The 17,332-nt window shown below is 37.9% G+C and overlaps 1 protein-coding gene across 1 annotated transcript; it reads left to right on the plus strand.

The window, feature by feature from the left end:
• The first annotated feature begins 811 nt into the window (after window positions 1–811).
• Window positions 812–16,216, plus strand: LOC139317629 (vomeronasal type-2 receptor 26-like). The gene is made up of 6 exons (XM_070944713.1): window positions 812–846; window positions 961–990; window positions 1,154–1,439; window positions 2,670–2,727; window positions 15,140–15,226; window positions 15,318–16,216. Exons 1-6 carry the CDS (start codon window positions 812–814, stop codon window positions 16,214–16,216), a joined length of 1,395 nt encoding a protein of 464 aa, XP_070800814.1.
• The last annotated feature ends 1,116 nt before the right edge of the window (window positions 16,217–17,332 follow it).

Genomic DNA, 17,332 nt, shown 5'->3' on the forward strand with positions numbered 1-17,332 from the left:
TACAAATACATATATTTTCAACTCTATTTCGCTTTATGGACCTAATGATTTTATTTTTTGTCTTGTGGCTCATGCGTTCCTGCCTCTGCAAGTCCTCACATGTCTTGAAATTGTGAATGAGACATATGTGACTGCCTCACGATCATTATAAAATTAGCCAGTTTGCCTCTTCCAAATGCTATGGGACTCCATGAAAATAGGAGCAACTAACACTGAATAATGATAATTATTGTCCCCATCCTATTCCAACCCATGGCTGGGAGCCCCAAAGCTCTGTGAGTTGATTTGATAGTATGTTGCACTCCCTAGTTTTGTCTGAAGAACATCACAAGGAGGCAGATCTCTCTGGTCTATTTCAAAGATCTTGTAGCAGACAGAGACATTTCTACATAAAAAGAAGACACTCATTGAAGATGTTACTATTTGTGGAGATACTGTTAATAGTATTGCCTAAAGTGCTCTGCAAGAATAATCCTATCCTTCAATGTGACTTTCGGGAGCCTCTTCCTATTCGGCACACCTATCATCAGCTTGGAGATGTTAACATTGCTGGCATTATTTCTGCATTCATGATATTTTCTGACCCCATTGAGTTCACTCAACATCCTTCGCAGGCATTTCATGATGGACTTATGTAAGTATATGATTAATTTATTGTCAAGCTCTGAACTTTACTGGTAAATCATATCATTCTTGAAATGTTTTCCACTGGTGGTAAAAACTCCTGATAGAAACATCTAAAATAGGATGCCTCAGTTTATTTTATCTGATGTTATATTTTCAGTTTCTAGGTAAAGTTGAAATAGTTGAAATGGAGATCAAATCTCCATTTATAACAAATCACAGGTATGTATGGCTTAATTCCATACAAATTAATTCCATATGAATATGAAGCTGTTTCTACCATTACGGAAGAAAAAGCATATTTCCCATGACATGTTTTCTCATTCTTTATTTCAGGTACCAAAATGTAGCAATTTCCTTTTCCATGTAAGCCATTCTTAAAAGCTGCAGTTTGATAGTGAACCATTCTCACATATAGAAACAAGAATTATTTCACACATTCCACAAAATATGTTGTACGAAAGGATTGTAAGTGCCATAATGAGACACAGACCTTTCTTAATGTGCTGTTTCTAATTCTGTTTTACAGAATAGTTTTTCAGAATTACCAGCATATCCTGGCTTTAGTGTTTACTGTAAAAGAGATAAATGAAAATCCCCAGATCCTACCCAACATCACGCTGGGCTTCCACATTTTTAACAGCAATTTTAGTCCAAGCCAGACTTTCTTTGCCTCAATGCTTCTGCCTTTCACTCAGGGCAAATTCAACCCTAACTACAAGTGTGGGATCACAAATACCTTGGCTGCAGTCATTGGGGCACCGGACATGTCTCTTCACATGGTAACTGTATTGGGAATCTACAAAGTTCCTCAGGTAAGATGTGATGAGGATATACATTATCATTTTGCCATATCTCCACAAACTTCGGTATGCTTCTTTTTGTAAAAAGAGAGACCTTTCAGATTCCTAGATATTATTATCTGCTTGACAGAATCATCATGACAGAATCATCATGACAGAATCATCATGAATCATTGTCACTCTGAACAGATGGTGGTGATATTTGACACAGCAAAATGTGCCCCCGTTCCAGACATTGAACTAAGGCTCAAATTTGAAATATTCACAATGAGACTACTTTCAGGAAAAAAAAAATATTTTCTGATACCTCAAGAGTGACATCTTGGTTGATATTTCATAATAAACACAACTAGTTGCATAATTTTAGTATAAAAGGTGAAAGATACCCAACTGAAATGAATATATGATTTCAGAGGCTCACATACAATAGAATTTTCAATTGCATATGTTTATCTTTCTGTAGTTAACCTATGGCTCTTCTCCAGTCTAAAGAGACTGAAGCAGTTTTCTTCCAACAAATGTTTCCAAATGAATCCCACCAACAAAAGGGCCTCCTGCAGTTATTGCTGTATTTTAGATGGATCTGGATTGGAATTCTTATAGTAACAGATGAAAATGGAGAGATATTCCTCCAAGAGGTACTCCCCACATTTTCTGAGCATGGCATCTGCACTGAATTCATAGCAGAATTCCCAAATGGAGCTTTTTACAGTGATTTTGATGAAACCGTAGATGAAGTCCGACATATATATCATGTTCTCATGAACAGCACAGCCAATGTAATAATCTTATATGGTGAAATTCAGTCCTTAACAGTTCTCAGAACTATCCTCCAGATTTCAGAAGTGGATGATATACCAAAGAAGAATAAGATTTGGTTTATAACTGCTCAAACAGATTATACTTCAATTTCCGTTCATAAAACTTGGGATATCCATTCTCTGCACGGTGCTTTATTCTTTGCAGTTCACACAAAGGAAATCCAAAACTTCCAGGAAGTCTAAATCCAAGCAACAATCAGAATGATCATTTTCGGAAAGATTTCTGGGAACAGGCATTCAGTTGTTTCTTCCCAAACTCAAAAATGGAGGAGTCTGAGAAGAAATGTACTGGACAGGAGAAGCTTGAAACCCTTCCTACATCTGTGTTTGAAACAAGCATGAGTGGCCAGAGTTATAATATTTACAATGCGGTCTATGCTGTGGCACATGCTTTGCAATCTCTCTCTCTATCCAAATCTAGAGAAACAAGAATGATGAAAGAAAGAAGGAAACATTTTCACAATCAAGTGTGGTGGCAGGTAAGTGTGTTATCAGGGTAGTGAGAAACCACCATATCTGTAGTTGCAACATGTGTCCAAAAACTCTAGCAAACAATATTCTCCAGGGATATTGATGTCTGAAAACCCAAAAGTGAGATTTAATAATGGATTAAGTAATCAAAATATTCATAGGCTGATATTAAAATTGTAAATGGCCTTCTACAAAATTTCTTAAAATATGTTTCTCTCCATGAAATTAGCCTCCTGTCAAGCCCAAAATCAAGAATGACAGATAGTAATTCTTCTAAGATTATTTTTTCTTGTATAGATAAAATTTTGTCAATCTGAGCACTCTCCTATCTGTATCTGCAATTTATTCTGTGAATAATTGTCTGAATTGTCTTTTACTTCTCTGAAATGCTCCCCCTCCATCCTGCGATGCCACTTCATTATTGTTCCATAAATTCAGTCTATGAATAAATGGAGGGAGGTTATTACTGAATGTTGAAGCTGTATTGGTGGTTGTTGTTGATATATATGCTTTATTCGGAATGTTTGCATTTGCAGACACAATTCATTGATTCTTTTTTTTTTTTTATTGAAAAAGTTTTTCAAATACAAATTTTCCCCCCTTTTTTCTCCCCCCCTCCTCCCTAACCCCCCCTCACCACCCCTCCCCCTGTGACTTCTTCAAAGTAAAATCCAAATTCATAACAGATTGTATAATACTTTACCATTCCCTTACTCTATCCCCCAAATACTGACCCTTTCTTTCTAATAATATTATTATATCCCCCTTTTACTATACATTTCAAAATAACATTCTGACTTAGCAGTAATCTGCCCTTTTTCTCCTCCCCATACATATATCTCTTAAGTCAAACCTTTTATATGTATTAATATAACATTTCAAAACAGCCTTCTACTAAAACTATATAATTAATCCTAATTTAATATTTATTCTTTTATATATAATAATATAACGTTTCAAAGCGGCCTTCCACTATAAAACTATATAATAAATCCTGATTTTACTTATATTCAACTCCTAGTTTACTCCACTCTCATAAATATATCTCTTAGATTTCCCTTTTCGTAAACTAAACAATCAGTAAGCTGACCTATCTCCACCCACTTTCCTACAAAATAACAATTCTTAATATCTTTATTCTTCTGCCCACCCAACTAAGAAAAAAAAAAAGATATCCCTTATATAGATAAAGTCAATAACTTTAAACTTATATTCCATATAATGTCTTCTGTAATGTCTTTAAACTGGATTGTTGACTCCATCATCCGTATTAGGGTTACATCACATCCTAATTCCAACAAAATATTCAGAATCCTCAGTTATTATCTGCCCCCATCAGTAATAGATATCTTCATGTATGTATGTATATATAAAAAAAGAAAACAACCACCCGAGTAACATTATAATTGTATTCCATATAGTATCTGTGGTAGTGGCTTCCTTCAGGATTATTAATTCCAAACATCATAATGGGGTAATAACCAGATCTTCTGCGTGCCCCATCATAACTCTCTTGCCATATAACTCATCATAAACATAATACATTTATCAAAGAATCCAAAATAGATAGTTCCAATCCAACAGTTTAAGGCCCTTTTCACATCCCAAAAATACAGCATTGCAGAGATCTGTCACTCTCCTCAGGATGATATTAACCAATACTTCACCTCAACTGTCTTTTCATGTATTCAATCATCTTTTAGATAACTGGCTTCGCTGTTGCCTAGATTAAAAAAATTTATTTTTGTGAGACCTATTTCTTTTTTTCTTGACTTTTTGTGGGTTTGATCTCCATCCTAATTTCCTTTCTGTGAGTTGTATATCAACTGTTCGGTTTTCGTTCTGATCTATATATGCTTTATTCGGAATGTTTGCATTTGCAGACACAATTCATTGATTCTTTTTTTTTTATTGCAAAAGTTTTACAATTACATTTTCACCCCATTTTCCCCCCCCACACCCCACCCTAACCCCCCCAACCCCCCCAACCCTCCCCCCCTGACTTCCACAAAATATAATCCCATCAAAATCCCCTTTTTATAAAACTTGAACCCCTCAAACCCCCTTAAAAATTTTTTATCTTCACAATATTCATACATTTCTATTTTTATATAATACTTTCAATGAAAAGCTATTTGATACTTCCTAACTTGATATTTGTTCTGCACATAATCTATCCATTTTTTCCATTCCCATTCATAAGTCTCTTGTGAGCGATCTTTTAAATATGCTGAAATCTTCGCCATCTCCGCAAAACTGGCCATCTTCAAAGTCCATTCTTCAATAGTGGGTAAAGCTTCATTTTTCCAATATTTACCTATCAATAATCTCGCTGCTGTTATCATGTACAATATCAACTTAATTTCATCCAGTGTAAAACCCTTTACTATACCCAATAAAAACAATTGTGGAGAAAATGGAATTTTTTTCTTCAAAACATTCTGCATAACCCACCATATTTTTATCCAAAAAGCCTTAACTTTCTTACAATTCCACCAAACATGATAATATGTAGCATCTAAACAATCACATCTCCAACATTTTGGCTGAACATTAGGATACATACAGGATAATTTCTTGGGATCTAAATGCCATCTGTAAAACATCTTATAAAAATTTTCCCTCAAATTCTGCGATTGTGTAAATTTATAATTTTCCGGTTTTTTAGGACCTGCTTGCTCTTTTGGTATCAAAGAAATATAAGCTGTTTTCCATGATGGGGGTATTTTACCCCCTTGTTGTATATTACAAAATAAGTCTCTGAGTTGTTCCACCATTTCTGCTTGCAAAGTTTTATAATACACTGCAGTCAAGCCATCTGTTCCCGGAGCTTTGGCAGTTTTCAGTTGTTTAATTGCTGCAATTATCTCCTCAGCTGTTATAGGGTGATTCAGTCTTTCCTTTTGTTGATTAGTAACTTTTGTAACTCTTTTATTTTCTAAATATTTTTCTATAAATCCATTCTGTATGTCATCCTTAGCATATAATTTAGTATAGTAATCTACAAAAACTTCTTTAATTAATTTTTGTTGATAAATTTCTGTCCCTCCAATATCAATACAGTCGATGGTCCGCATACTCTGCTTCTTCCTTAAAGTATAAGCCAGCCATCTGCCCGGTTTATTGGCATTACAAAATGTGTTATGCTTTGCATATTGTAAATTTGTTACAACTTGATCCGCCATAAGCATTTGGAATTGGTCTTTCAAGAGTTTTATAGCACCACGTGTTCTTTCATCTGTTGGATTTTTAATAAGTAACTGTTCTTTTTTCTTTATTTCTGCTTCAATTTCAAGTCTTTTCTTTTGTCTATTCAGTTTATGTTTAGAGTTCATGTGAATGAGTACCCCTCTCATATATGCTTTACTCGCATCCCACACAATTTCAATAGGGGTACCCTTGTTCAAATTAATTTCAAAAAATTCTTTCATCTGCTTCTTAAGTTCTGTTATATTTTTTTCATATCTAAACAAATTTTCATTTAGTCTCCATGATCTTCTCTCAATTTTTGCAGTCTCAATTTCTATCCATACTGGACTATGATCAGATAAAGTTCTTGGAAAGATTTTAGTTCTTTTTGTTTTAACAAGTAAATCATTTGATACTAAAATAAAATCAATCCTTGAAAAAGATCTATGTCTATCAGAAAAGAAAGTATAGTCCAAGTCTTTTGAGTTATGTATTCTCCAGACATCCTTTAGTTCCAAATCTTCTTTCATTTCAAAAAAAGTTTGTGGTAGTCTAATCCTTGACTTCGCCAGACTTTTTTTGTCTAGTTTAGAATCAATTACTCCATTCCAATCTCCCATAATCAAAATTGATCTATAGTCCCATTGCAATATTTTATAAAAGTGATCCTGCTGTTGGTTAGGAGCATAAATCCCAATCACAAGAATTTGGCCATATGCAGTACACAGTTCAATTGCTACAAACCTACCACCTTCATCTGCTTCTATAATTTTAGCTGAAAATCTTTTGTTTATATAGATAACCACGCCATTCTTTTTTTCCCAGTTTGAGGCTATAAAATGTATTCCTAATTTTAAGTTTATCAAATATTTTTGATCTTGCGTTCTAATATGAGTTTCTTGTAAACAAATTATATCATTATTAAATTGTTGTAGATATGTAAATATTTTCTTCCTTTTCTGTGGTGAGTTCAGTCCATTCACATTCAAGACAAAAACTTAACCATCATGTATACCTTTTTGAAGCGACGAGCAGAATTGTCGGATGTCTTCCGAGGCCACTGACTTTGCTCTCCCCATGGCTTCCCTTTGTTCTGTAGTACTCTTAGCTCCTTTTTTATATTGTTGTGCCGTAGCTCTTTCTTGCAATTGTTTTTCTTTAAGTTGTTTTGAAACTGCACGAGTTATTCTCTGGTCTTTAGCTTCAGCCATACGAGCTAGGTCCAAGGCCACATCTCTTGTAGTCAGAATTGGAGAAGATTCTAACAGGGGCTCCTCCAAAAAAACTCCTACCGCACCCTGCACTTCTATTGGATCTAATTCAACCTGCTTAAGCTGCACTTCCAACTCTTGCTGGGGTTGCTTCTCCTTCTCACTCTCCTTTATCTCCAATACAGTAGATGAACGTGGAGATGGTGACCTCTCCTTAAAAACATTATAATAAAAATATTCCGCTTTTTCAACAGTATTCAGTCGGTGTCTTTCCCCCTGGTACTTCAAAATTATACCCGTTGAGGCACCCCACCGGAATGGAATCTCTAATTTGTTTAATTCCTTTACTAAAAAGCCAAAATCTTTTCTATCTTTCAGCATCTTTGGCGGTAGTTCTTTATAAATTCCAACTTGAGTTCCCTCAACTTGCACAGAGGAAAGAAAAGATTTTTGCAAAATATCATTTCTCATTCTTCTATCTGTGAAATATATCACCACATCTCTTGGTAATTGTCTTTGTCTGGCCACCCATGAATTCACTCTGTAAATTTTATCTATTTTGTAAAAAATCTCATCAGGATTAATTTTTAACAACACAGCCAAGGCATCAGCACAAACCTGTCTCAGATCTTGCCGGTCACTCTCCTTAATACCTCTAATTCTTATAGCAAATTCCATGGACCGGAATTTCATCATCGTAATTTCGTCTTCAACTCTCTGCATTTTATTATCCACATCAGAAATTTTAAAATCAGTATCCTTTATTTTAACATTCACTTCTGATTTAAATTCTTCCAGTTTGGAATCCACTTTAATAATAATTTCTGACAGGCCAGAAACTGCATTTGATAATTTATCAGTCACCTTGTCATAATTCTCTTTCACCAAATTTTTCATTTCAGTAATTTCTTGCTTAATTTCCTGTTGAGATTTTTGAAATTTATCATCCATTTCCTGTTGAGACTTTTGAAAATTATCATCCAAAGCCTGCGTGATAATTTTTTTTAAACTTTCAAAATCAAACTGCTCTTCAGGCTTATGTGTGGGAGATCCCCCCCCCCCTGCTGCCTTGCTTTCCTGTTTTTTAGAAGCCATTTTGCCACGTGAGTTAGATTTTCTAAAAATCCTTTTTCTTCTTCCAGCACCACAAAGTCCTCTAAAAAAGTCCCCCAGTTTTAATCAGATTAGAAGTAAAATTAAATTTGTATGAAGTCAGCTTGTTTTAAAAAGGGATTTTTTTCACCCCTCTTCTCCTGTGCTCGCAACAAGCAGCGCTACAATGTAACTTGTTAGAATAGCTTTAAAAAGTCACTTTCCCTTTCAGCTTGTTAACTTGTTAACGCTGGAGCGGTGCCATCTTTTCAAGCCGCTTCCACTCACTTAAATTTTTAATCAGATCGAAAAGTCACAAAGAAAGGAAAATACTTGCAATTCCTTGGTTTCAGGGTTCAGGTTTTTTTCTCCGTTAATTAGTAAGGTTAAATTCAATCGATTTTTATGTTTGCTGCTGCCGGCTTGCTCTGCAAGAAGCAGAGTCGTCCCACGCCGTCCGGAGTCTTCGCAAGTTGAAAGGGAGCCGCGCCTGTTTCCTCCCCAGTAGCAAACTTCTGGGGGCTCACAGGGGCTCAACCTGCGCCTTGCCAACTCTCTCCTTCAAATCCTACAGATTCTGAAGCTTTCAAGCCGCTTCTCACAATCGAAGCGGCTCTACAAACGGCGGGGCTGGCGGACCTTAAAAAGGCACCATCTTCACCGGAGCCAGCAAAACCGGAAGCCCCAATTCATTGATTCTTGAAAGTACAATCATGCCAGTGGTGGGTTCCTACCGTTCGCCCAGGTTTGCGTGAACCGGTAGTGGCAATGGCAGGAGGCTCCACCCACCACCCGGATTTCATCATGGACGTTCTGGGCATCTGCATTCACGATAGTGAACTGGTAGTGAAGGCAAGTGGAACCCACCACTGAATCATGCCAATATTTTTTGGTATTTCCTGATTAGGATCTTCCCATACAATCCATGGGTGGAAGAGGAAGGACTGATATATTGTGTCATTCTTATTCAAAGAAGATTCAGCCAGCTGTAATGTTCCCATTTTATGAGGCATTGGTTCTGACCTGTTCATAGACCATTTGAGAGTCACCTGCATTTCAACACTCAGTTATTCATAACAACACATGCATAGTTTTAGAGCAAATGGATGGAATGAGAGCAGCCTTATATGCTTCTAGGAACACGGCTCTGCGAGAAGAAGGGAAAGGAGTAAAAGTGTTTTTAATATCTCAGGCACTAAATAGAAGAGGACCAAGGTGGGATGTTAATTTGAGCCTATGTGAGATATTAATGTGAGACATTTAGCAATAGCAATAGCACTTAGACTTACATACTGCTTCAAAGTGCTTTTAAAGCCCTCTCTAAGCAGTTTACAACATTGCTCCCAACAATCTGGGTTCTCATTTTACCCACCTTGGATGGATGGAAGGCTGAGTCAACCTTGAGCTGGTGAGATTTGAACTGCTGAACTGCAGCTAGCAGTCAGCTGAAATAGCTGAAGTAGCCTGCAGTACTGCACTCTAACCACTGCACCACCTCGGCGCAGTGTACTCCCATTGGATGAAACAATCATAGATTTCAAATGATGGACATTTCAGTCATCAAATTCAGCATCCGCTTAATGCAGGATTTTAAATTCCAGCAGCCCCTGCTGATGTTGACTCTGGCTCTACTTTAATGCATCCAATAAAAGAAATGTCATTAGATAGTTAGTTAGTTTATTATATTTATATACCGCCCTTCTCCTGAAGGACACAGGGCGGTGAACAGCCATGGTAAAAACAATATACAACAAAATTTTAAAAACTTAATTAAAATAATTCAATCATTGGCCGAATTTAAAAACCCAACTAAAATCATTTTAAAACCCCTATCAAAACCCAATTTAAAATCCTTTATCCCGTCAGACCAGCTTGCTGGAATAATAGGGTCTTTAGAGCACGACGGAAGGCGCGGAGGTCAGGGATCCTTTGTATGTTCGGGGGCAGTTCGTTCCATAGGTCCGGGGCCCCCACAGAGAAGGCTCTCCCCCTGGGGGTCACCAGCCTACATTGTTTGGCTGATGGCACTCTGAGGAGGCCCTCTCTGTGGGAGCATATTGGTCGGTGGGAGGCAATTGCTGGCAGAATGCAGTCCTGTAGATAACCAGGTCCTAAGCCATGGAGCGCTTTAAAGGTGGTAACCAACACCTTGAAACGCACCCGGAGACCACCGGGAGCCAGTGCAGCTCGCACAAGAAGGGTGTTACATGGGAGCGACGAGTCACCCCCATTATTACTCGTGCGGCTGCATTCTGGACCAGCTGGAGCATCCAGGTACTCCTCAAGGGGAGCCCCATGTACAGAGCATTATAATAGTCCAGCCGGGAAGTGACTGTGCGCAGGGCATCCCGATCCAGAAAGGGATGCAACTGGGAGATCAGGCGAACCTGATAGAACCCCCCCCTGGCCACGGCCGTCATATGATCTTCCAAAGACAGCCGTGAGTCCAGGAGGACGCCCAAGGTGCAAGCCCTCTCTGAGGGGGGTAAGATCTCATCTCCAATAGCCAGCGATGGTTCTAGTTGGCTATATCGGGCCATCGGGAGCCACAGCCACTCAATCTTGGAGGGGTTGAGTCTGAGCCTGTTCCTCCCCATCCAGATCCGCACGGCCTCCAGGCAGCGGGACATCACGTCAAGGGCATCATTGGGGTGGCCTGGGGTTGAAATGTACAACTGCGTGTCATCGGCATACAGTTGACACTTCACCCCAAAGCTACGGATGATCTCACCCAGCAGTCATTGCCCTTTGGTCCTCAATTCCCATTGCCTAACCTCTTCTACTAAGACTTTATTTCCTAAGTAGAATATACCGTGTTTCCCTGAAAAATAGGTCCTGGTCTTATTTTCTTTTAGGCCCCGAAATAAGAATTTGGGCTTATTTTCGGGTTTCTTATTTTTTTCACATACAGGGGATGGAAAGCCAACCAGCCCCGTTCTCTCGGTCCCAATGCTTACTGGCCCTGTTGCTACCAGGGTACTTCTCAACCGCTGGCCTCCAAACAGTGGCCTATGCTGCTGCTGACCTCATGGGGTCTCTTTGCCCTCCTGGTAGTGCTGCTCTCGGCTACCCGAGTCGTCCCAGATCTATGACCTCCAGACCACCCCCCTGCTGCCAGTGGAGCCATGCTGACTGCACCGCCTCTCACAGCCAGCAAATGGTGGGGTAAGGTGGTGCCATGGTACAGCCCCTGCCTTCGCAGTTCCAACTGACAAATGGGGTCCTCCAGCTTTGCCACACACTCTGCAAGAAAAGACAGGTGGTGGAACGTATTACATTCCTTTCTCCCTGGCGCCATAAAGGCTGAACCTGCTTCCGGACATCGTCTTCCCCATGTGCATCCTTGCCACCTCCTATGCTGGCTACCCCCACCGCCCCACCACCGCTGCTGATTCTCTGAACTAGGGCTTATATTGCGAACAGCATGAAAAAACATGCTAGGTTGTATTTTCAGGGTAGGTCATTAATTTTAGATTTTACTTCATAAAAGTAAGTCTATCTTTGATTATATTGTAAATTTTACTGGCAGCGTTTACTTAATGACGGTCATTGGGACCTGAGTTTCCATTGCTAAGTGATGCAGGTATAAGTTGTGACATCACTTGACCATGCGGTTTAGCAACAATAATTTTGGCAGACCCCAGTTACCATTGTTAAGTGAGGATTGCATAGTTTTTAAAGCATGGAATTCATGTGATCACAACGTCCAATTTCCTTCTAGCTTCCCCATTGACTTTGCTTGTGGAAAGCTAGCAAGATAGACTACAAATCACAATCAAGTAACTGTGGAATGCCATGACAGTCATAAATAAAGGCCCATTCCCGACTTCCTGAATTGTGATCATACAAGCACAGTAAGGAAATCATAAGTATCACTTGTTCTGCACTTACAATTTCTTATAATTTCAGATGGTTGCTGAACAAGCAGTCATTAAACAATGAACACCTGTACTTATGGGTTGCTGTGCTATGTCAGTTATTGTTGTTGGTATGTCGCTAAGTCCTCTCTGAATCTTTGCAACACCATGAACCATAGCACCCCAGGCCCTCCTATCCTCCAGTATCTTCTACAATTTGCCCATATTAATGTTCATTGTTCACTACCTAATCATTTCATCCTTTGTTATCCACTTCTCCTTTTGCCTTCAATCTTTCACAACCTCAGGGTGTTATCCAATGAGTCCAACATGTGACAAAGTATCTGAGCTATGTGGACATAATCTGAAACATATGGCACACTTTGCAAGTCACTATACTGTCAGTGTCCATTTCCATCACTTTTTTTCTTTGTTTGTTTGCTAAAAAATTAAACATTTCTAAAAAATTAAATATTTTCCTTGTTGCTACTAGTTTACAAGAATTCTTGACCTTTTGTTTTCTTGAAAAATTCATTACTATCTTTCCTGTCTTAAGTGTCTGTCTCTTTTTTCTGTGGTTTCCCTCTTAGAATTAAAATAAGTAAACTATATTTTTTTTCAAATGTTTTGTTGAAAAAAGAAATAGAAAAAGTTGTAAAAATTTTAAAAAAATTAAATTAAAAATGATGTTTAAGAGTTGAAAAAAGATTAAAATTTGAACAAATAATTTAAAAATTGAAAAAAGAAATTAAAAAATTTGAAGAGGATTATTTCTTTTTAAAAAGGGGGATCTGCAGTGATCTTGGAGCCCATGAAAATAAAATCTGTTACTGTTTTCATTTCTTCCACTTCTACTTGCTATGAAGTGATGGGACCAGATGCCATATTCTCAGCTTTTTAATATTGCATTTCAAGCCATGTTTTGCACTCTACTCTTTTACCTCATCAAGAGGCTCTTTAATTCCTTTTCACTTTCTGCCATTAGTGTGGTATCATCTGCATATCTGAGCTTGTTGATATTTCTACCACCAATCCTAGTTCTGGCTTGTGATTCATCCAGCTCGGCATTTCACAAGATGTACTTTGCATATCATTTAAATAAGCAAGGTGACAATATATAGCCTTGTTGTACTTATTACCCTATTTTGAAGCAATCAATTTGTTCCATGTCTGGTTCTAAGTGTTGCTTCTTGGCTGGCATGCAGGTGCTAGACGTGCCCCAATCTGATTCCTTAGGAAAGAAAGACCCTTGACTCCATTTAGTTAAAGCAAAGGGTTCTTTTACTAAAGGCGTTGTTTGCAGTAAAGTGAAGCCAGCTCTGAATTTCCCATGCTTGCAAGTTATAAAAACCCACATAACCCACATCTCATTCTTCCCCCACCTCTATGACCAATCCATTGCCAGCCAACCACAGCTCACCAAGATGTTTTGAGAATGCTGAAATGTTTGCAGATAACTCACATATTTCTCAGAGTGCTTGTCCTTGGGATGCTGGTACAAGCAAGATTTGGCTACTCTGGTCTTTATCACCTGTCATTTCCCCCTCCCAATTTCCCAACACCTACAAACACAGCTTCATTGCTCTTTCATCCTCCCCATCTCTTCCAGCCTTTGACAGCAGGAAGCCTGTGAGGTGCAAAGCTCAATCAGGCAGAGCTGACATTAACCTTCTCAGGTGACAGTTATGGTGGTCTGGTACTCCCAACTCTTCAAGAACTTGCCATAGATTGTTGTGATCCACATAATCAAAGTCTTTAGCAAAATCAATGAAGCAGAAGTACAGTACTTTGCTTTCTCATAATCCAGCAAATGCAGGAAAAATTATCGCTACTTCCTCTGCCTTTCCAAAAAATCATGTGTACTTCTTCGTTCTCGGTTCACATACTGCTGAAGGCTTGTAGGATTTTGAGTACAACCTTGCTAGTGTGTGAAATGAGTGCAATTATATTGTAGTTTTATACATCCTAGGATTTATTACATATTTGTTAGTAATGATCTGGCTTAAGTATCTTTTGCAATTAAACTACAGAGCTTAATTTTATTTTTTTCATAGTTGTTTATTTTGCAATTCTATATTAATTTTATTTCAGGAATCTGATATGTAATCTCTACCACTATTTTAGAATGATTGCTATGTTATTTATTTGATACTGGCCTACAACAAAAATAAAAAATGTGTTTATATTGTCTTTGTTTAAAGAAACATTCATATGTATGTTTTGAATATATGAATTATTTCTCCCTCCCTCAGTTTGTTCCTCTCTGATTGCCTCTGCGTTTCAGGTTCATTCTTTTCTGAGAAGTGTCAGATTCAACAACAGCGTTGGTGAAAAGATCTCCTTTGATACAAATGGAGAAATCATTGGTGGATTTGATATTATCAACTGGATCACATTCCCAAACCAATCCTTTCTTAGGGTCAAAGTTGGAGTGATAGATCCCACAGCTCTAGCAGAGAAGTTCTTCAAGATTTCTGTAGATTCCATCACATGGCCAGTAGGCTTTAACCAGGTTAGCTTTTTGAATCCAGATTTGTTTGCCTTCATTTAAATATCTTTATTGATGAAAGTGTCACAGTGTCATCCCTAACTAACTAGGTACAAATTTCCTGGGAAAGGAAAGTTATCAGTAAGATACTTTTTTAACTTTTCTAGCAATTGCTATTGAATATTAGGAAATATATTTTACTGGATCCCTGTTAATTATGGACAATGGTTTTCATGGTTCCGAAGTAAAAGCTGCTAGCCAGCACACTAAATCTCTTTAGTTTGCTGACATCAAAATTCAGAAGTTGAGAAAACCAACATCTTTACCTAACTAGCAGAGAAATTGTCTTTGAAGAGTGATTATGGTTAACGAAGGCTATCAATACAATTATTGTAGAGATTTAATTAATTATAATTTCAGAGCAATTACATCTAAAGTTATGTCATCCCGCTACTCATTTTCAATCTGTTGATACCACAGAAACACTCAAAGCACTTCCTTTCCTCTCTGTATCTTAAAATATTCTTCTTCATTCATTGATAGGCATTACCTTTATCTTTGTGTAACAATCCTTGTGAGACAGGACACAGTAAGGCCAAGAAAGAAGGAAAGTTCTCTTGTTGCTATGATTGTCGTCTATGTCCAGAGGGGAAAATATCAAAGGAGAAGGGTAGGAAATTTCCAAATATAATGGGACTAAGACATTGGGGTACCACATTGTCTGTAATCAACTGTATCAATTCCACTGTGTTCTTTTTCAGACATAGATGACTGCTCTCCATGTCCAGGAGATCAATATCCAAATCCTGGGAAAAATATGTGCATTCCAAAGCGGCTCATCTTTTTGTCCTATGAAGAGCCCTTGGGGATCAGTCTGACTGTTCTTTCTCTTTGCTTTTCTTTAATGACAACTTTGATAATAACAATCTTCATGAAACATAAAGACACTCCCATCGTCAAAGCCAACAACCGGAATCTCACTTATACATTTCTACTTTCTCTTCTCTTCTCTTTCCTTTGTGTCTTTCTATTTGTTGGGAGGCCCAATACGATTGTGTGTCTCTTTCGACAACCAGCTTTTGGCCTCATCTTTTCTGTGGCAGTTTCTTGTGTCTTGGCCAAAACCTTTGTTGTGGTTCTAGCATTCATGGCCACCAAACCCAGTTCCAAATTGAGGAAATGGGTTGGGAGAAGGATGGTCAGTTTCATTCTTCTATCCTGCTCCCTTATTCAAATATGTGTTTGTGCTGTGTGGCTGATAACATCCCCACCATATGCAGATTTTGATGCACATTCAATACCTGAAGAACTTATCCTGGAGTGCAATGAAGACTCGGTCATGTTCTACTGTGTTTTGGGCTTTATGGGTTTTCTTGCTCTGGTTAGCTTCTCTGCTGCTTTTCTAGCCAGGAATTTACCTGACAGTTTCAATGAAGCCAAATTCATCACCTTCAGCATGTTGGTCTTCTGTAGTGTTTGGTTGTGTTTTATTCCAACCTATCTAAGCACTAGGGGAAAATATACATTGGCTGTGGAGATCTTCTCCATGATCTCCTCCAGTGCTGACTTATTGGTGTGCATCTTTTTCCCCAAATGTTTTATCATTGTGATGAGACCCGAGCTTAATGATAAGCACCAGCTCATGAAGAGAAAGTTTTAATAAATCTTCATGTTTGCCTGATATTCTTTATATGTACATGTTTGGGAACTTCCCCACTTCAACATTTAAGCCAGAGAACAATGTATTGAGACAGTGATGTTCTATGTTGCCCCGTCTCCTGAGATTTGGATAGCTTTGAAGGGGTTTTTTTCTCCCTTCTGGTAGGCAATTATAAGTGGGGTCTATAAAGTTATAAACTACAGGACCAATTAATGTATTGACATATTTATTGACTTTATTGATTTATTGACATATTGTAGTATGTTATGGTGATCTCTGACTAAATATATTGATTAAATGTGAATTGTAAATTTGTCTTTACTGGTCATCTTAATTCATGTGCAATACAATGTGTAAGAAGAAGTGCAGTTAAATACAAATGAGAGTTTGTTTAAACAGGGAAGGTCTATGATTTTTTTTTTCTGAAGCAATCGGACAGAGGGATGCACATCACTTGTAGTCATCACATACGAAACATGGGGTAAATTAAAAACCTGGCTATATGTCTTCTTCTCAATAGCAAAGATCAAAGAAATCTCTGGCACAAAAAATAATTCTAGTAAATTCAAACAAATTCCGTCAGAAGTCCAATACATGCTAGTATCCAATTTGCATAATTGTCTCCTTTTAAGAGATTCAATCAAGTATGATGACTGTATAGAATAGCATGTTTCATGGTCATAAGTCTGTTTGAGTAGATAAGAGTTTTGAAACACTTGAATACCTGTGTAGAACCGGAGGTTCAATGATCATAAGTCTGTTTGAGTAGATAGTGTTGCAACCCTTGAATGAGAGGCACACAGTGATTCTAAGTGCCAATTTTTTTTCTCCAAAGTTTTTTATTTTTATTTTTTATCAACATATTTAAATGTACAGTCTTTTGTCCATCATTAATCATTATTCATTCATCTTATTCTTTAACTTTCATTTGCTAATTAGTTGTTCGGGTCTGCTCTTCCACCATCTCCTTCATTTATTTTAATACAACCTTTCCTTTTCTTCTCCCCTTCTCTCTCCTCTTCTATCCCTTTCTACTTTCCTCATTCCTCCTCCCCTTCCTTTTCTGCTTCCTCTCCTCTTTCGCCTCTCCTCTCTTCTTCCACCCTTTCTTACCCT

The sequence above is a fragment of the Pituophis catenifer genome, unplaced genomic scaffold, assembly GCF_029215685.1.
Source record: "Pituophis catenifer annectens isolate HBS135680 unplaced genomic scaffold, rPitCat1.0.hap2 SCAF_5, whole genome shotgun sequence".
NCBI classification, from domain to species: Eukaryota; Metazoa; Chordata; class Lepidosauria; order Squamata; family Colubridae; genus Pituophis; species Pituophis catenifer.